Source organism: Lithobates pipiens, unplaced genomic scaffold, assembly GCF_037356315.1.
Source record: "Lithobates pipiens isolate NorthernLeopardFrog02 unplaced genomic scaffold, aLitPip1_a1.2 Scaffold_3, whole genome shotgun sequence".
Lineage (NCBI taxonomy): Eukaryota > Metazoa > Chordata > Amphibia > Anura > Ranidae > Lithobates > Lithobates pipiens.
In genome coordinates this window covers 75,889,267-75,910,447 of record NW_027507790.1, presented here as the reverse complement: position 1 = coordinate 75,910,447, position 21,181 = coordinate 75,889,267, and the positions used below count along the sequence as shown (strand labels likewise).

General features: G+C 42.3%; 1 protein-coding gene across 2 annotated transcripts in view; it reads right to left on the bottom strand.

The window, feature by feature from the left end:
* DHX37 (DEAH-box helicase 37) overlaps positions 1-21,181 on the bottom strand; it is a 108,121-nt gene that overhangs the window by 67,558 nt on the left and 19,382 nt on the right. For both annotated transcript variants that reach the window (XM_077461824.1, XM_077461825.1), the window contains exons 5-8: positions 21,080-21,181; positions 10,417-10,565; positions 9,707-9,799; positions 7,693-7,789 (exon numbers count right to left, since the gene is read on the bottom strand). The exon at positions 21,080-21,181 is cut by the window's right edge and continues 235 nt beyond it. In XM_077461824.1, the coding sequence (XP_077317950.1) occupies positions 7,693-7,789; positions 9,707-9,799; positions 10,417-10,565; positions 21,080-21,181 (441 nt within the window). The remainder of the gene's footprint in view (positions 1-7,692; positions 7,790-9,706; positions 9,800-10,416; positions 10,566-21,079) is intronic.

Here is a 21,181-nt window from a genome sequence, read left to right as displayed (position 1 = left end):
CGTGAAAAATCTGGTAAGTATGCTACAGGAAATGAATGAACATGTCTCTGTCACCTTTTCTCCTCTTTCCACAGAGCCGACACACCCCTTCATCCCAGGAGATCAAGTGCTAGTCAAGCAACTGGCCCACAAAAAGAGGATCGGACCAATCTACTCTGGACCTTGGAAGATAGAGAAGGTTTCCAGAACTGCTGTACTGACCGATCTAGGAAACACCTGGATCCACGCCAGCCGGCTAAAGAAGTGTCCACAGCAACCCCAGACCCCAGACCCGCCTCCAGCACCCCAGGACTCCTCTGACCAGGAACAGCAACCAGATTTGAAGGACCTTCAAGAAGGCATAAAGCAAATCTCTCTGAACAAAAAGACAAATCCCTCACCCACAGGAAGAAACGAGTAGCAGAACTTTGTACACAGTACCTGACAAAAATGATTTCCACTTTTGTGTCAGGAAAAACATTATGCTTCTGGACATGTCTGATTCTGATAGTATTCATACCTGTTTGGTTAATAGCAAATTGTGTGTACCATCCAGAAGATTCAGGGCTACTAGAAGGCATATGTGGGAAAGCACAGACAGCCAAAGCCCCCCCTAGTTTAAAATATAAAAGAAGTATACACCCCACTGAACCCCCTTCAGGTTTCACCGACAGAATGTTGTTGTTGAAGTTTAAGTACAGTTATGCACAAAAGTCTGGTTTTGAGAAATGTTGGATATGCAGCAAACTCCACCCTAGTACAGCCAGAATCCCATTAATGGCCATTCCCTTAAACATCACTCCTTTCCTGAATGGAACACCCCCTATTGTTCTTGCCAATGTCATAAGAAAAAGTCCCAACAAGCCCCTCAGTTTTCAAATCGTGGGTAGAAGCCATGCTCCAGAAGCTGACTTCCATTTCCAGAGATCCCACTGTATGGTACGAGAGTCAGGAACATGAGGCCGGAGGATATGAATCCATGAGGCCTAACGAAAAGGGTAGAGAATGACCATTTCGATAATATCGAATGGTCAAAGGGAGGATTGTAAGGAGATTCCATAATACATTGCATTATTGATTGTTGATTCTGATTATTGCTTTTATCCTGCTTATCTGCTTAAGTGATTTAAAGAAACTTTTCTTGATACAATTTAGAGAATCTAATTCAATCATCTCATGACAGTATTGCTTAATACTGAATTATCTCATGGTCATGTCTATCTATTTCTGTTAAATGTCTTCATTTCAGGAAGCATCTGTTTGTGGTTTTCCTCTCTGTACACTGTTACTGGGTATGAAAAGGCTAGATTTGGTTTTTAGGAAGTTGTGGCCGGTCAGCAGACGGTAACAGAGAGTAAGGAATTATTGAACTGGAATAAGCTTTGAAATACAGAGGTTAAGGTTAAGGTCACAAGACATTACAGAATAATGAGCTAATGAACAATGTGAGCTAATGTGTATAATTTTGATTGGTCCCCAAAATTGGGGCAGAGTCTTGTAAAAATAGTATAAAACGGCAAAACCAGAATTAAAGAATGTAACCATTTCAGCATACCAATTGTGTCTGTATGATGAGTCATTGGTTATCCGCCGGCGAGGACCTCCACTGAGCCATCTCTAAGAGCCTAGGCCATAAGGAGAAGACGGGCGACCTAACAATATATATATACACACAAACACGCACACACTTGTTCCAACATGATACACATTGTAATGGACCTTAGGTATGCAGACAAAAAGTGAAACTTGGTAAAATATAAACATGATAATAAATGATGGAAATGGTTCGTTATAATAAAATATATAATAGATCTAAGATATTGCACATGGTTACTGTGACGTAGCATCATAGGAAAGCTCTACGTGTTTCATGGTCATATTGTCACTCATCATGAACAGATGCGGATTGGAAGGATCTTTTAAAGTAAAAACGCCAAAATAGTATGATGACGCACTATAGGATGATGTCTCTTATAGTGCCTCCAGTCATTGATATTATTAACAATTGTATCCATATACTAAAGTTAGGTAAGAGTGTTTGGGATCCGTTTCTGCTTCCCCTCTTTCTCCTTGTTTTCTACTTCCCCTTTATATTTACCATCATACTATAATGGGATTTTGGGATTTTTTTTATTTTTTTACCAAAATCATGTAGCAGAATACATATTGGCCTAAATTGATGAAGAAATTAGATTTTTTTTTTTTTTTTTTAATGTATTGGGAATGTTTTATAGCAGAAAATAAAAAATATTAGCAGGGAAGACCCTCACCATGCCAACAGCCAAAAAACATATTCAAGGATTGACCAAGTCAAAAAATTAACAGACTTTGTGGGCACGTTTTGACGAGCAAGTTTTTGGAGGCATTACTGGATCAGAAATTTTTCTTTTACCTTGATACAGTATTAAATTAATCTTTGTACCGTAGGTCCAGTCTTCTATAGCTGCATTATTGGGTAACTGGTAACTGTGTCCATACAGGGTGTTGTTTATATGTTTTTTAACTATGTTGTATTAAAATTTATACTTTTTTACCGATTCTCTCTCTCTCTCTCTCATTATGTGCCCACAAAGTCTATTGATTTTTTTGACTTGGTCAATCCTTGAATAAAGTAAAAAATATTGTTTTTTTTTTCCAAAAATAATTTTTTTTTTGTATATAGTGCAAAAAATGAAAACCACAGAGGTGGTCAAATACCACCAAAAGAAAGCTCTATTTGTGGGGGGAAAAAAAGGACATCAATTTTATTTGGGTACAGCATTGCGTGACCACAAAAGGTGTCAGTTAAAGTAACACAGGGACGTATCGCAAAAAATTACCTGGTTGTGAAGTAGGGTAAACCTTCCAGAGCTGAAGTAGTCAAACATGTTTCTTAAATGTGAGTACATCCCTCACATTTTTGTATTGTATTTTATATCTTTTCATGTGACAACACTGAAGAAATTACACTTTGTTACAATGTGAAGTAGTGAGTGTACAGCTTGTATAACAGTGTAAATTTGCTGTCCTCTCAAAATAACTCAACACACAGCCATTAATGTCTAAATCGCTGGCAACAAAAGTGAGTACACCTCTAAGTGAAAAATGTCCAAATTGTACGCAAAGTGTCAATATTTTGTGTGGCCACCATTATTTTCCAGCACTGCCTTAACCCTCTTGGGCATGGAGCTCACCAGAGCTTCACATGTTGCCACTGGAGTCCTCTTCCACTCCTCCATGATGACATCACAGAGCTCTTGGATGTTAGAGACTGTATATTAGACCTAAATATTAATCCATACTGCAGACTTAAAAGCATACATGCGTATATAAAGCTTGGAGTCAGCACTTTCTTTCAAATGTTTTAATTACGATACGCAAGAACCAGCAAGTCCAATTTACACCAATCCTAAGCCCCGTACACACGATTGGATTTTCCGAAGGAAATGTGTGGTAACAGGCTGTTGGCAGAAAAGCCGACCATTTGTACGCTCCATCAGACAATTGTTGTCGGATTTTCCGCAGACAAATGTTGGATGGCAGGCTTTAAAATTTTCCGGACAAATGTCTGTTGTTGGATTTTCCGAGTGTGTGTACACAAGTCCGTTGGACAAAAGACCAAAGTAAAAACATGCATGCTCAGAAGCAAGGACGAGCCAGAAGCGGTTGGTCTTGTAAACTAGCGGTCGTAATGGAGAATTAACATTCATGACGCAGAAAATTATGATTTCTCAAAATGCAGTGCACAATTCGATTCTTCTTTAAAGAGGAAGTAAACCCTGATGAGTTTACGTCCCCTTTCATTCCCTGCAAAGGCAAAGCATAATGGACTACTATGCATCGCAAAGTAGCCCATTATGTGTCACTTACCTGACACAGGAGCCAGCGAAGTCGCCGCTGTCCCCTGTAGTCCGCCGCATCCATCTTGTTGGTGGGGTCTCGCAGCTCCGCCGCTGTCATTCGGCGAAGCCGTCACTCCCGCGCATGCACACGGGAGCCGACACGCGCGTCAGCTCCGTCGCTGAGAATGCCGCGCTCAGTGCGCCTGCGCGCCGTAGACAGCGGTGGCGTTTTTGCGCAAATATCTCCTAAACCATATAGGTTTAGGAGATATTGCTTGGACCTACAGGTAAGCCTTAATCTAGGCTTACCTGTAGGTCAAAGTGGTTTGTAAGGGTTTACAACCACTTTAATGGGATAATAATGAAGCTTTGCTGGTGATACTGATGGAGTTATTGCAAACAAATTGTAAAAACTTTTTTTTTCTAGTGATATCAAGAATAATATTATGCTTGTTATTTATTTTTTTTGGTGCAAGTTACACCACCATTATTCTGTAGTTTTTAAGATCAAAGTTACAATGTTGGTGTCCCTTGTTAATTTTACATTGTCTTTTTTAACCTCCCTGGCGGTACGATTATTTCAGATTTAGGTGCTAAAAGTGGTACAATTATTTTTCATGAAAATTTGGCATTTTATATTGTAGTCCTGTAATTCTTAGGAATAACTCACCTAAATCTGTCCAAACCAGAGTCTAGTGGACATCCCGGGTATGATAAAGTTTGAAAAATGAAATCATAAATTATAATATAATAAATAATTATACCAAATAATAATATAACAATAATAACAATTATTCAATAATGTAATCAAATCAAAAACACTGAAATTTGCTCAACTGCAGAATTGTCACTGTCGTTACTTTTCAGTATTTGATGACGGATCTCCTCACAAATCACTATCGCTCAATTCTGCGAGTGATTCTTATTTATTACCTCTGTTTTCTAGCTGGTCTAAAACCATTTTTGATGTAAAGGGAAAGTTTTGGTTGCTATGGACAATCTCCAGTTTCCAGGCATAAAGAACAGTTTTTATAATATAAAACTGCATGCAGGACACTGGACAGAACACTAGGGACAAAAAGGATGTGAAATAATTACATACAGCAATGTAATCTGTAAGATTACATTATACTGTATGTAATGTGTGCGTTTTACTTTTTGAATTTGGCGCAGTTCTCCGTTCCCTGCGAGCGCTGTGACGCGCGGGGACGGAGAACGGCGATGTGATAGATCGAGCGGAGGACGGCTCGCACTGTGGGGAGACATTGCTGGATCCAGGGGACAAGGTAAGTAACCTCTTGCTGGATCCTGCGATGCAGTCCCGAGTCTGGCTCGGGGTTACCGCTAACGGTACTAAATTTTCACCCCGAGCCAGACTCAGGAATACCGTCAGGGGGGTTAAAATGTAACTGCCTACTCCCGAACTGTCATTTTGAAGTAAAACACACAGCCAAGTATTATTCACCACAATTTTTTCATTGTGCAATAAAAAAAGAAAACAAAATTAGACATGCTATCTGCCAATAGAACTTAACCAAAAAGTGCATTCTATGCATCCAAAAATATAGAAAACATAACAAATCAAATCATTATTATCCAACCAAAAAATTAAATAAATGCCTCATGCATGTGTCCTGCTTCTTAATATAGGGGGTCAACAATGCCAAGAGTTGGTGAAAACAGGGGTCCGTAATCCGGAGATCATTCCAGAAACCATCCTATTCTCCTGGAGCTCCCGCAGCAAAGGCATATGACATAATTGGTCACGATTAATAAGGCAACCAATTTTTGTTCCAAGAAATCCTCCTCCTCCTGTTCATGGACTGGACTTGGGTCAAAGCAATAACCCCAAGTCCAATACGTTATCTCCTCCGATTCCGCAACATGTCTGGTTGACGAATGGAAGTTCAGAAACGAACTGAAAAGTGCAAATCTACACTCGCCAAACTTCTACTAACACGATATTAGCAGGAGCCCAAAGGGTGGTGTTAAAAAGCTGAACAACCACATAGTACATCACTACGTTCGTGTTTGTTGGCTGACAATTGCATAGACAAGCTTGAGGTCAACGCCCTTCGGACAAAAGTCTGCGGTTTTGTGTGTGGAAAATCCGATTGTGTGTATGAGGCTTTAAAGACCTTTTGCACCCGTAACCCAAACCGTGACAGCATGTGGGTTTTTTTTCTCATTCGATGTCAAGTTTGATATTTGTGTGGCAATGCCACATGATTCATTCACAAAGATCTGTGAAAGAATTAACTACAAGTTCCATATTCCAATGCGGCAGAAAAACTGCTGGTAACCACATACGTAATCCATTGGGAGTTCCTCCACAACTGAAGTCCATAATGTGGACAGTGAGGTGGAGGAAGTCTGCAGGAGCCTGGCATTGTACTCATGATCACGGTTGCAATGTTTTGAAAAATATTATTTGCACCTTTTTTTTCCCCATCAAATATATGTGTATTCATTTTTCTTTTCTTTTTTTTTTTTTTTTTTTAAGTGGACTTATCATTCAAAGAAGAACTCCAGTAAGCACTATATTTACCCATACTGGCAATAATCTCAAAAACCTTAACGTCATTGTAAATCCTTATATTAACCCAGTAGACACTATGGTGTCCCCCTCTGCTCTGTAAATATCTTCCAATTGTGTCCATGAAATTCCCTTTCCTGTCGAAAAATGCCTCCTGTAATGTGCTGTAATGCTTGGGCACTTTTCAACAGAGGGCATATAGCGATAGAACACCTGCACCAAATCGCATGGCACAAAAGAGTGTTTTCAAAAGTAGTGTATGGACTTCTTTGGTACAATGAGGTGTCATTTGAAAAATGAATAGGCTCAAATCGCACCGCACTGAATCGTATGCGAGTGCACAGTGCATTCCTGTGTGATTCATAGTGTAAACATAGACTTAAAGTGGTTGTAAACTCTCACAAATACCCAGTGAAGTGACTGTCCTCAGGTGATACAAAGAGATTAAACAAATCCTCCTAAATAAGTTGTACCTGTCTGCCTAGTCTTCTCTTCTCCACATCTATTCAGTTCAGAAGTGCAGAATTTTATAAGCTTGTCAGAGTTCAGACAAAAAGGGGATGGAGAACTGAAATTACACTCTGCAAAGCTCAGTGAGGAGAGGTCTGAGAGCTGATTGGAAGGGCGGGACACACCCCCCTCCACAAAGCACACAGGAATAGAAGCTAAGGCTGACAATCAGCTGGAGCTCCCTCTCCTGTCACCATTTTTCACTTGGTGTCAGGAAACATTGCCAGAAGTGATTCATGCTGATGGAGAAACAAAGGAGCAAATAAAAATGACACTTAGTGCTTTAAATTGAGACAAGTACACACTATAGAGGGATGTGCTTTGATCATATTTCATGTCTGACGTTTACAACCACTTTAATGTAAAGGAAACAAATCTTTAGACTGGAGACAATCTTCAAGGTTTATATCCACTTTTGTAGCCACATTGGATTAACGCCTACTTTATATATTTGTTACACATTTCCAGTTACAGTAAATAGCATAGCTAAAAATATTTTAAACATTTCTGCTTACCGTATCTTTTATTTGCTGAAATAATCTGTAAAATCTTACATGGTTTTCCTCTTCTATGTGATAAGGCAGAATTAGGTTTACCATGACGAACCTTTTGTACTGTGCTGACAATTCAAGTCCTCTATACAGTCCTATGTAAAAAACTGCTCTAAAGAAACTAAACGGATACGATTTTTTTTTAAAATAATTTTGTGTGAATAGAAACACAAAAAAACAAAAAAAAAATAAAAAATCACACTTTTCTGCAGGGTGCATTAGCCTGGTGACCTCTGTGATCTGTCTAGTCTAGACAAAATCTATAACAGTAGATACATGGTACTGACAAACCCACCTTTTGGATTTCTTTCAGCAGGACACCGTCTGTCATAAACTTTATTTTGGTCTCAGAAGAGACATTCCCTTCATACCGGATTTGATAAGAGATCACACTTTAAAAGACAAAAAATGCTGTTAATACATGTGTAAAAAAGAAATTTCCAAGTTTCTCAAAAATGCCACAGAGCTAAAAAAAAAAAAAAAGCTGCATATTTATTTTGCCCATGATCAAGGGTATTGCATTTTCTGCAGGGTGTCCCTGAAGCTGTGATCGCACCCCACTGCAACAGCCAACATCTTATACACTTCAGAGGCAATGGAAGCTGCCTATAGGTTCCTCTTTAGCGCCAACATGTCACGTGACAACACATGGAGGGGGGAGCCTGGTAGCAAAAACATCTCCCGCCATTCTGTTGCGCTGTATCTGAGGTAAGTTTAGGAGGGAGGAAGGGATTGTACTGAGGTACACAATGCCCTGGGGAGGTAACAAAGATTTGAGCTACATCTTGTGCTATGAGGAGGGATTTAAGGTGAAGTAGGGGTGATTTGTGCTGGGAGGGCAATGTTGGAGGGAGAGAAGAGGACTTGTTTTGGGGGGATACAGACCACTGCACTCTTCCCTTGACTGTGCACATTACACACCCCTGACTCTTGCATTTCGTACACTACACACTCCTGCTCCCTGCACTCTGTGTTACAAGCTTCTGCACTTTATGTGATATTATAGATAGGTGTATGCAACAATGTGTAAAAAAAATATATAGAACTGGATGGGACTCTAATTGTTCTATATATTTTTTTGCATATCTTCCTGGGATGGTGCCTCTGTAGAAGTATTAGTATTCCACACTCACCCCATCCCTACATATATAAATATAGGTATTTGTGGATAGGGGAGCGCTGTATATGTTTTGATTAGATTATTATATTTTGTAGATATCCATACAACAACTGAAAAGGTTGAGGGGGGTAGGAAAAAGGTAGTGTGGATGCATATGCCAAGACACATACAATGAAGACATGGAAAAGATAGGGTGAAGGTGTGCTTTCATGTCAAAGCATAAAGGTAAACAACCACTGAACTGAACAGGACAGAAGAAAAGCAGCCATATTTAAATGTAGTTGGAATTGCAAATTTGTTTTATAAGTACAGTGACAAGTGGGCCACAACAGCAAAAAGTGAAATAAAAAGTAAAAAAAAGGATTATGCACTCTTAAGAATATGTCCCTAAATGATGCACATCACCCCTTGGTACTACTGTAATTGTTATTATTCTTCAATATAGATGGATCCAGAAGCCCCAAAATCTGAGGCACTCTATAATGCAAATGCTAATCAAGCTCAGATGTCAGAGGATTCTGATGCCTCATCGATGGCCCATCATTGTGATAGCTTCACTGACCAATAAGGAGCTCTAGGCAATTGGGTAAAGCATTAACTTCCCAAAAGATACACTGCATAGCAGATTGCTGGATTTAAAGATCTTTTTAAAATGTATGGTTGCTGGTCTGCCAGGCCAAGCATTCTGGTTTTTATGGTGCATTTTACAGCAGTATTTCTCAATCAGGGTGAAGCGACACCCTGGGGTGCAGCAAGCACAGGACCCAGTTTGCTCTGGATTGGAGGGGGATGCTGACATGAGGAAGGGCCTTATGTTTTTGTCATTTTACCCTAGGGTGCCTTTAGATTTGGCATACTTTTAGAGGGTGCCGCGACTGGAAAACGGCCCTTTGCATGCCTTTATCCGACGCCCGTGCAAACAAATTAACAGTGGGGCATAATTCCTGATACTAACAGTGCGACACCTTTCCACCAACGATAGGACACTATTCCTCCCATAGACAACGACATTTTCTACTCCCTCTGGCTCACATTCCGGCACCTTTAAAGTCTAGAGGATAGCAAACTGGCCCTATGTTTAGAAAGTATGGAGACCCCTGACCTAGAGTATCAGTACCTGAAGTACTATTTAATCTCCCAAGGCTTGAGTTGCTGATTCACATTGACCATTTCATTATATTATACTAACCTTTGAGGCAAGTTCATTTCTAGTGCCACTCTCTGTGACATGGTCACTGCTGCTACACGTCGTGGTTCAGTAACACCAATTATGTCATTGTTACTATAAAACAGAAAAATTAAAAGTCAATAAAAAACAAAAAAAAACCTCCATACAGCCAAATGGTTACATAGCAATAAAAACTGTACATACACATACCAGGATTGCAGTAATTAGCTGAACAAGAAAGGAATGGCTGATGCTGGGAGTACACTGAACAAATCTGATGCTAAAGCCATAAGTGCAAATCTGAAATGATGCCAGATCTATTTTTTTTATACTGAACTGGAAAGCATTGCATTCTAATGGCATTTGTGTTTTGTTTTTTTCTGGCACTTCACAAAGGCTTGTGCTGTATAGATATAATTTATTAGACAGCAAACCCTAAGACATCCTACTTCTAAAGAACACCGAGCTAAAAGTGGACTCTTGTTTCCTGTGTTGTAGATTTGATGAAAGAACATACTGTACACTTCTGCTTTGTATCCATTCTCCTAAGGGTAGAGCGGATTCCCTCAGTGGGCTTCTTGGTCCCCCAATAAATGTTCAGAGAAATTGAATTTCAGCTCAACTCTGTATTGTATGTTCCATCTTCCATGCAGTGGAACAGAAACTATCATTTCAGTCAACACAGGTAAAAAATTATTATAGTTTGTTCATTTAAAAATAAGAAAACCCACCTTCCATATCCTGCTTCATATAGAAATTGTGGCACCTGAGTCGTCTTTCCACTGCCAGTCTCTCCACAAAGAACTACAACAGGGTTTTCTTTTATGGCTTCCATAATAACTTGTTCCTCTGCTAGAATAGGAAGTTTTAACCTGGCCTCCTAATATTGGGAAAGAAAGTCTGAATTATGCAGAGATAACCTTAAAAAATGACATCACGATTAAGGCCTGCTGAGACTCTTTAGTGTTCATAAAGCAGAACATTACAGGGTTTGCAGTAGGGAATGGTTTGCATTGGTCAACCCTCCAATCCCAGAGGATGCAATTTTTGGTGAGATCGTCACGTGCCGGCAGGACAGGAGATGCCACGGCTAGCGTGTTTTAATTTTGATGCTGTTGATATACTGCCTAATTGTAAGTGAACTTCTTGTCTTTAACCACTTCAGCCCGGACCAATTAACAGCCTAAGGACCAGAGGTCTTTTTACAATTTCGCACTGAACTGCTTTAACTGGTAATTGCGCGGTCATGCAATGTTGTACCCAAATGAAATTTGCGTCCTTTTCTTCCCACAAATAGAGCTTTCTTTTGATGGTATTTGATTGCCTCTGCGATTTTTATTTTTTGCGATATAAATGGAAAAAGACCGAAAATTTCGAGAAAAAATGATATTTTCTACTTTTTGTTATAAGAAAAATCGAATAAACTCAATTTTAGTCATACATTTAGGGCAAAATTTATTCAGCCACATGTCTTTAGTAAAAAAAATGTCAATAAGCGTATATTTATTGGTTTGCGCAAAAGTTATAGCGTCTACAAACTAGAGTACGTTTTCTGGAATTTACACAGCTTTTAATTTACGACTGCCTATCTCATTTCTTGAGGTGCTAAAATGGCAGGGCAGTACAAACCCCCCCAAATGACCCCAGGAAGTTGTGGAGAGGCATGTTGAGCCCATTGAATATTGTTTTTTTGTCCCAAGTGATTGAATAATGACATAAAAAAAAAAAAAAAAAAAGTTTACAAAAAGTTGTCACTAAATGATATATTGCTCACACATGCCATAGTAGTTATATGTGGAATTGCACCCCAAAATATATTCTGCTGCTTCTCCTGAGTACAAGGATACCACATATGTGGGACTTTTTGGGAGTCTAGCTGCGTACGGCACCCCGAAAACCAATCACTGCCTTCAGGGTTTCTAAGGGTGCAAATTTTTGATTTCACTCCTCACTACCTATCACAGTTTCGAAGGCCATAAAATGCCAAAATAGCACAACCCCCCCCCCCCCCAAATTACCCCATTTTGGAAAGTAGACACCCCAAGCTATTTACTGAGAGGCATGTTGAGTCCATGAAATATTTTATATTTTGCCACAAGTTGCAGGAATTTTACAATTTTTGCACAAAGTTGTCACTAAATGATATATTGCTCACACATGCTATGGGCATAAGTCAAATTACACCCCAAAATAAATTCTGCTGCTTCTCCCGAGTACAGGGATACCACATGTGGGGGACTTTTTGGGAGCCTAGCCACGTACGGGACCCCGAAAACCAAGCACTGCCTTCCGGATTTAAATATAAAATGCTACAAAAAAAAACTGTTAGCGATCGCAGGGATCAGGCCTGACTCTGCAATCGCTGCAGTTATGTGTTTAGTGTTTTGTAAGTGACAGTGATCGATCGATACTGCACTTGGGTGGGCTGGGCAGAGGGGCAAAACGCAGGTGCCAGCAAGTATCTGGGCTGATCCCGCTAACAATGCGTTTTTTTGGAACCCTAAACTGCTGGGGATGCTAGTATAGATCTGATCAGATCAGATATTGATCTGTTCAGATTCTATACCACTACTGGAGGTTTATGCTTTGCGTGTGGGTGTTAGCGGTACTGGCACTAACCTAGCGCTGCCTGGGGCGACACAGACCCTGACCCTAAAACCTAATTGATATCACCCGCCGGGTGATAAGGGGGTTAAACCTTTATTGGGTAATAAATGGTGGGTGCCCTGATGCTATAAAAAGCAAACTAACCAGAGTTACCCGTAACACTTATACGGTGATCACTGGTGAAGGGGTTAACTAGGGGCAATCAGGGGGTTCAAATTTTTATTAGGTAGTATATGGGGGTCCCTGGCGCTATATAAAAACCTGACGGGGAACCTAAATAACTAACTGGCTAACCAGCGTCACCAGTGACATTTATACTGTGATCGCTGGTGAAAGGGTTAACTAGGGGCAATCAGGGGGTTAAAACCATTATTGGGTAGTATATGGGGGTACCTAGCGCTATAAAAACCTGGCGGTGAACCTAAAAAATAACTAGCTACCTAGCGACACTAGCGCAGCGATCAGAAAAATTATCGCTTAGTGACACTGGCAAAGGGGGGTGAAAGGGTTAACTAGGGGCAATCAGGGGGTTAAAACCATTATTGGGTAGTATATCGGGGTACCTAGCGCTATAAAAACCTGGCGGTGAACCTAAAAAATAACTAGCTACCTAGCGACACTAATGCAGCGATCAGAAAAATGATCGCTTAGTGACACTGGCAAAAGGGGGTGAAAGGGTTAACTAGGGGCAATCAGGGGGTTAAACCCATTATTGGGTAGTATATCGGGGTACCTAGCGCTATAAAACCCTGGCGGTGAACCTAAAAAAATAACTAGCTACCTAGCGACACTAATGCAGCGATCAGAAAAATGATCGCTTAGTGACACTGGCAAAAGGGGGTGAAAGGGTTAACTCTAGGGGCAATCAGGGGGTTAAACCTTTATTGGGGGGTGGTAGGGGGCTACCCTGGACCTAACACTAACTGCCCTGACAGTTTTTACTTTTACAACTGACACTCAATGCAGTGATCAGTAAATAAATGATCACTGCAATCAGTGACACTGTGACTGGGGGGGGGGGGGGAGGGGGGCGACCGGGGGGGGAGGGGGGCGACCGGGGGGGATCGGGGGGGGGGGGGTTTGTGTGCCTGTGTGTGCCTACATGTCAGTGTAATGTTGATGCACACTTACTTTCTGTCTTCTCCTCGTAGTCCGGTCAAAAAGACCGCCCCGAGGAGAATGACATCACTTCCTCCTGCCTGTGTTTACTATATACTATATACAGGGAGGAAGCTTCTCATTGGCCAGGAGCGATCGAGAGGGGATGGCCAGAAACCAACGGCTATCCCCTCATCTCGGATCGCTCTTGAAGCGAACCGGACCGCCGTATCCAGCGGGAGGGGGTCCGATCCGACCCCCCACCCGCTGGAAGGCAAGCACGTACATGTACGTGCTTGTGCCTGCCGGTGCCATTGCGATGACGTACAATGGCAATACGGCGGTCCTTAACCACTTGCCGACCGCCGCACGACGATATACGTCGGCAGAATGGCACGGGCAGGCATATGGGCGTATATATAAGTCCCTGCATGCCCGCGGGTGGGGGGCCCGATCGGGCCCCCCCCCGGTGCCTGCGGCGGTCGGCATTCCTTCGAGAGCGATCCGGGATGGGCCACCCCCTCGCGATCGCTCTCGACGAATGGAAATCCTCCGTGACATCACTTCCTCTCCTGTAATGTAAACACAGGAGAGGAAGTGATGTATTCTCTCCTCCGTGTCGGTATTTTTCGTTCCGGCACCGAGGAGAGAGGTTCGGTGAGTTGCACCAACACACCACACATACAGTAGAACATGCCAGGCACACTCACACCCCCCCTTTACCCCCCCAATTACCCCTGCCCCCCCAGTCACAGTGACACCAATTGCTTTTTTTTTTTTTTTTTTGCATTGGTGTCATTTGTGACTGTAATAACTGTTAGGGCAGTTAGGGTTAGCCCCCTTTAGTTCTAATGTACCCCCCTAACCCCCCCAATAAAGGTTTAACCCCGTGATCACCCCCCGTCGCCAGTGTCACTAAGGCTGGGTTCACATTGCAGCGGTTTGAGAACGGATGTGATTCGCACCGCACTGCAGTGCAAATCACATCCGATCTCTGTGCGATTCGAGTTCAGCCATACAGATAGTATGGCTGAATTCGTGTCGCACCCGCCGCAAACTCGCACGGGACCCTTTTTTTGGTCCGCAGCAGAATCGGATCGCATGGGTGTTCACACCATGCGATCCGAGTTTGCAGATCGCACTGCGATATGCGAACTGATCTGGGGGTGTCATTATTTCACTGACACTCCCAGCAGTTCGCATAGGGCAGTGTGAACTGCCGCCGGGAGGCATGCGATGCGGGAACCCGCCGCGGATTCGTGGCGTTCCCGCATCGCTCCAGTGTGAACCCAGCCTAATAAGCGATCATTTTTCTGATCGCTGTATTAGTGTCACAGGTGACGCTAGTTAGGCAGGTAGGTATTTAGGTTCGCCGCAACTTTTTATAGCGCCAGGGACCCCCATATACTACCGCATAAAGCCCCCTGATTGCCCCCTAGTTAACCCTTTCACCAGTGATCACCATATAACTGTTACAGGTGACGCTGGTTGGTTAGTTATTTTTTTATAGTTTCAGGGCACCCGCCATTTATTACCTAATAAAGGTTTAACCCCCTGATCACCCGGCGGGTGTCATTTGTGACTGTAATAACTGTTAGGGCAGTTAGGGTTAGCCTCCTTTAGTTCTAAGGTACCCCCCTAACCCCCCCAATAAAGGTTTAACCCCGTGATCACCCCCCGTCGCCAGTGTCACTAAGGCTGGGTTCACATTGCAGCGGTTTATGAGAACGGATGTGATTCGCACCGCACTGCAGTGCAAATCCCATCCGATCTCTGTGCGATTCGAGTTCAGCCATACAGATAGTATGGCTGAATTCGTGTCGCACCCGCCGCAAACTCGCACGGGACCCTTTTTTTGGTCCGCAGCAGAATCGGATCGCATGGGTGTTCACACCATGCGATCCGAGTTTGCAGATCGCACTGCGATATGCGAACTGATCTGGGGGTGTCATTAACATTTCACTGACACTCCCAGCAGTTCGCATAGGGCAGTGTGAACTGCCGCCGGGAGGCATGTGATGCGGGAACCCGCCGCGGATTCGTGGCGTTCCCGCATCGCTCCAGTGTGAACCCAGCCTAATAAGCGATCGTTTTTCTGATCACTGTATTAGTGTCACAGGTGACGCTAGTTAGGCAGGTAGGTATTTAGGTTCGCCGCAGCTTTTTATAGCGCCAGGGACCCCCATATACTACCGCATAAAGCCCCCTGATTGCCCCCTAGTTAACCCTTTCACCAGTGATCACCATATAACTGTTACAGGTGACGCTGGTTGGTTAGTTATTTTTTTTATAGTTTCAGGGCACCCGCCATTTATTACCTAGTCTCACTAGTGTACCCCTAAATTTAGGGGTGTCTACTTTCCAAAATGGGGTCATTTGGGGGGGGTTTGTGCCATCTTGGCATTTTATGGCCTTCAAAACTGTAACGCCCTTAGAAAGCCTGAAGGCGGTGCTTGGTTTTCGGGGCCCCGTACGCGGCTAGGCTCCCAAAAAGTCCCACATATGTGGTATCCCCGTACTCAGGAGAAGCAGCAGAATTTATTTTGGGGTGTCATTTCACATATGCCCATGGCATGCGTGAGCAATATATCATTTAGTGACAACTTTGTGAAAAAAAAAAAAAAAAAAAAAAGTTTGTAATTTTCCCGCAACTTGTGGCAAAATATAAAATATTCCATGGACTCAACATGCCTCTCAGCAAATAACTTGGGGTGTCTACTTTCTAAAATGGGGTCATTTGTGGGGGTTTTGTGCCATCTTGGCATTTTATGGCCTTCAAAACTGTAATAGGTAGTGAGGAGTGAAGTCAAATATTTACGCCCTTAGAAAACCTGAAGGCGGTTCTTGGTTTTCGGGGCCCCGTACGTGGCTAGGCTCCCAAAAAGTCCCACATATGTGGTATCCCCGTACTCAGGAAAAGCAGCAGAATTTATTTTGGGGTGTCATTTCACATATGCCCATAGCATGTGTGAGCAATATATCATTTAGTGACAACTTTGTGAAAAAAAAAAAAAAAAAATTAAAGTTTGTAATTTTCCCGCAACTTGTGGCAAAATATAAAATATTCCATGGACTCAAAATGCCTCTCAGCAAATAGCTTGGGGTGTCTACTTTCTAAAATGGGGTCATTTGTGGGGGTTTTGTGCCATCTTGGCATTTTATGGCCTTCAAAACTGTAATAGGTAGTGAGGAGTGAAGTCAAATATTTACGCCCTTAGAAAACCTGAAGGCGGTTCTTGGCTTTCGGGGCCCCGTACGCGGCTAGGCTCCCAAAAAATCCCACACGTGTGGTATCCCCGTACTCAGGAGAAGCAGCAGAATTTATTTTGGGGTGTCATTTCACATATGCCCATAGCATGTGTGAGCAATATATCATTTAGTGACAACTTTGTGTAAAAAAAAAAAAATATATATTTTTTTGTCATTATTCAATCGCTTGAGGCAAAAAAATAAAATATTCGATGGGCTCAACATGCCACTTATCAATTTCCTTAGGGGGTCTACTTTCCAAAATGGGGTCATTTGGGGGGGTTTTGTACTGCCCTGCCATTTTAGCACCTCAAGAACTGAGATAGGCAGTCGTAAACTAAAAGCTGCGTAAATTCCAGAAAACTTACCTTAGTTTGTAGATGTGACAACTTTTGCGCAAACCAATAAATATACAGTTATTGACTTTTTTTTTACCAAAGACATGTGGCTGAATACATTTTGGCCTAAATGTATGACTAAAATTGAATTTATTAGATTTTTCTAATAACAAAAAGTAGAAAATATCATTTTTTTTCAAAATTTGCGGTCTTTTTCCATTTATCGCAAAAAATAAAAATCGCAGAGGCAATCAAATACCATCAAAAGAAAGCTCTATTTGTGGGAAGAAAAGGACGCAAATTTTGTTTGGGTACAACATTGCATGACCGCGCAATTACCAGTTAAAGCAGCGCAGTGCCAAATTGTAAAAAGACCTCTGGTCATTTACCAGCAAAATGGTCCGGTCTGAAAGTGGTTAAGTGGTTAATAAAAGTAAATCTGGCTTTACTGCACTATGAGTTTTTCCCTGCTTATCTTCCATATGTGAACTTATGGAGAGCCAGCTTATGATGATATATGAGACAATTTTCAAATAGGCCATCACATTCTACTGAGGAAGCACATTGTCACAATTTGGTTTTGTATGGGAGCCTCCTCACCTAGAGATGAATTTCATGCTCTTTTAATCCCTGTAATTCGGGCTCAACACGGTTTGGTAAGCGGCCATCTTATTTTCAAGGAGCACTTTAGCTCTTTTTAAAGACTCTTCTCAGTACTGAGAAATGCTATCACCAGTATTTATATAAGGACCTTTTTAATAAAGAGATTCTTTATGATCTTTTTTTGATTATTGACATCAACTGAATTTATTTGTATATTTTTTATTTATTGCTTGAATTACATAGTTACATACAGTAGTTAGTAAGGTTGAATAAAGACACCAGTCCATCCAGTTCAACCTGAGTGAGTGTGGGTGTCATTTATACAGTAATCACTGCTATATAAATGCAGTGATTCCTGTGTAAATGACACTGGCAGTGAAGAGGTTAACCAGTGGGTGGCAGTGTAGGGGTTAAGTGTTCCTAGGGGTGTGTTACTAACTGTGGGGGGGTTGGGCTTTCATTTAGTGAACACTGATCTCTGCTAGAATCACATGGAGCAGAGATCAACGTCACTAGTTGCTAGGCAGAATGGAGAAATGCTGTTTACACGGCATTTCCTCCATTCGGCCGTCCCGTGAGACGATCGCGGGGATGCCCGCGGCGATCGAGTCCGCGGGTCCCGCGACCGGACTCACGGGGGTCCCGACCAGTGCGGGAGCGCGCCGCCGCCGGCGCGCTCCCGATGGCAGGGCGGCATTGAAGATTGGACGTACCTGTACGCCAATATGCCTGCCCGTGCCATTCTGTCGACGTACATCGTCGTGCGCTGGTCGGGAACTGGTTAAAGAACCAAAACGCACTACTTTTTGTTTCAGAATAGTTTTCACAATACAGTTATCTAGAAACCATAAATAAAAAAATAAAAAAAGAGTAGAGGAACTCGACGGAGACAATCACTACTCCTGAAATAAAACAAGAGGGAGAAACAAAGGGTCACTTCCATAAATTAGGGCAGCTGTAATATAAAGTAAAAAAACTGCCAAGAATTTGTGCCAAAGACAGACAGGTCAAATCCCCAAAAAGGTTATTGGAATAAAAAAAGAAATAAGTTTCTCCAGATTTTTCTTTTTTAGGTTTTTCTACCTGTTGATCCGGCTAGGATCACAATTTCTGCTTGGGGCAGGGACATGTTTACCGGCAGGGGGATGCACAGGTATTGGCTGCATCCCTGCGTCAGCAGTTCCGCTGTTGCCTATTGCCAGTAAACATGGCCCTGCATGGGGCGCAGATGTAATTGGTCCATGTAAATGAGGCCTTATAAAATATGCACTCTGGATAAAGGAGCAACAAAGACACATCTGTACAGCTGCATTGTCAGTCTTGGGACGAAGGTAGTGCTAGATGTACTAGCAGATTTTGTTACAATAACCAATTGAATCATTCCCTGCATCTATTACCTTTTGTACCTCCACCCCCTCCCTCTAGAATGTAAGCTCCATGAGCAGGGCCCTCTTGTCCCTTCTGTATTGAACTGTACTGTAATTGTGCTGTCCCCCCTCTATATTGTAAAGCTCTGCATAAACTGTTGGCTCTATATAAATCATGAATAATAAATAAAAGTTGATTATTGCAAGCAACCCTGCCAGTGGTAAATGGTTTGTCCTAAACCTTTTAACTTATCTACAGGACAGCTTCTTCTGTTCAAAAACAAGACTTCTCGGCTAGATCACCAGGTGAAAATAAAGGGTAAAAGCCTAAAAATAAAACGAATGCAGCCACCACATCTAAGAACTGGTAAGCTGTAAAAAGTATTTTAAAAAGGACAGTATCTAAGAACATTGTGGGTTCCTGCCTCCCATACAACGTAACTCTGTATGTTGTATCTTCCATGCTGTGGAAACAGAGACTAAAAAAAGAAAACAAATGCAGCCAACACATCTAAGAATTGTTAAGCTGCAATTTAATAAATGTTTGCTGTTGGGTTTAATACCACTTAAATGCATGGATAAGGTGCATTACCCACCTCATTCTGTGCTCAAGGGCTGTTCACCTCTACCCAAAGTTTAAGGTTATGGGTACCTCTCGGTGTCTTCATGTTCACTTAAGGACTATGAATCTTGCATTGAATGCAAGAAGGCACGCATGTAACTGGGACCTGGAGTGCCTATGAAAGGCGGCATCGCTGAAGTCGAATGGATGGAGGGACACTGTTGGAGCAAGTACAGGCTATGTACCCCAAACATTTCATATTCATGATATGTGCCTACTTACTGTACCATTTACTTGCATGAACAAGTATCCTGTTCTCTTTGTATTGCTTTCTTTGTGTGAAATCCCTGATGGTCCTGCCAGTTCCTCTGTGTTACCATTAAAAACCCACCACACTAGGCATGAAAGCATGGCGTGGGCAGTTCTCTCGCTATTCTGGGAACTCGGCCTGCTCTTCTCCAATGAACAGACTTGTCCTGACAACCCCCCCCCCCCCCCCCCCACACACACGCAGTCTTTCACTAAGAAGATCAATGTGATGTTGTTTCTCCTCCTCCAGTTCTTATGCAGGTTTTTTTTATATCAATACATAAATGGTTTGCCTTTCATTTCTATTTTAAACTGAATGGGTTGTTTTACAAGGTGAGGGTTTGTGCAATGAGATAAGGCACAGATCCCCAGATTTGCTTCTAGGTAGACCAAGAGGATGAGGCAAAGCTTTGTCTGGTCTATGCATCTCATTAGTAATTATACCAATTTGTTCATTTGGTGCTCTTTAACAGCACAGATCTCTGTGCTACATTTTCTGTACTTTGGTAGATTCTATCCAAGCCACATAAGTACTACGTACTTTATGTGCCTTAAAGCGGTCTCGTACTCAATTTTTCAAGTTGATATAATTTAATTCCCTTAGGACCATAGATGCTCAAATGACCTTTAAAAAATAATAATGCCGTAATTACCTTTTAGTAGTAATTCGTTTCCTGACTTCCGGGCTCTCCTCCCGTGGGAGTAGGTGTGTTGATCGCCTTTCCCCGGCCTCGCAAAGCCCCCTGGGAGTTTTGTTAGAGTCTTCCCAGGAATCAGTGGGGAACGGCGTCATGCCGAAATCTCATGAGATTTCTGAACCAAGACGCCGGTCACGTGACGAGGGCATGTCGGAAAAAGCCATTTTAGAAGTGGGCAGGCAAGTATTTATTTGGTTGCCATCACAACAGGGCGGGAACTTCCGCGGCCGCCACCCGTTGTGATGGCAATCCGAAATCTTACGGCGCTGCTCGCTGGTGTCAATGAGCATACGCAGGATCGAGCGGTGAATGCTGGGAGCACAGCATTCACCGCATCCTGGAACTAAATGCTTGTGGGCTTCAAATGTCCAAAAGCAAAATGGAAACAGCCGGGAGGAAGTTTTATAAAACTTACATTTGCGCAAAAAATCGGCAAGCCGGGAAGAATAAAACTACAAGTAGTGAGTACTAGAATTACAATGACACAGGAAAAAAAACGATAGGTCAGCGGAATCCCGCTTTAAGGAAGGATATCAATATCAAAAAGAACCATTCAAACAAACCTGAATTTCAGGAGTCCTGTCCACAGGGATAAAAATTGCTGGTTTTGATGATGGAGTTGCTGTTGGTTGCCTTTCAGTGGGAAGAGGCTTGTCTTCTAGATG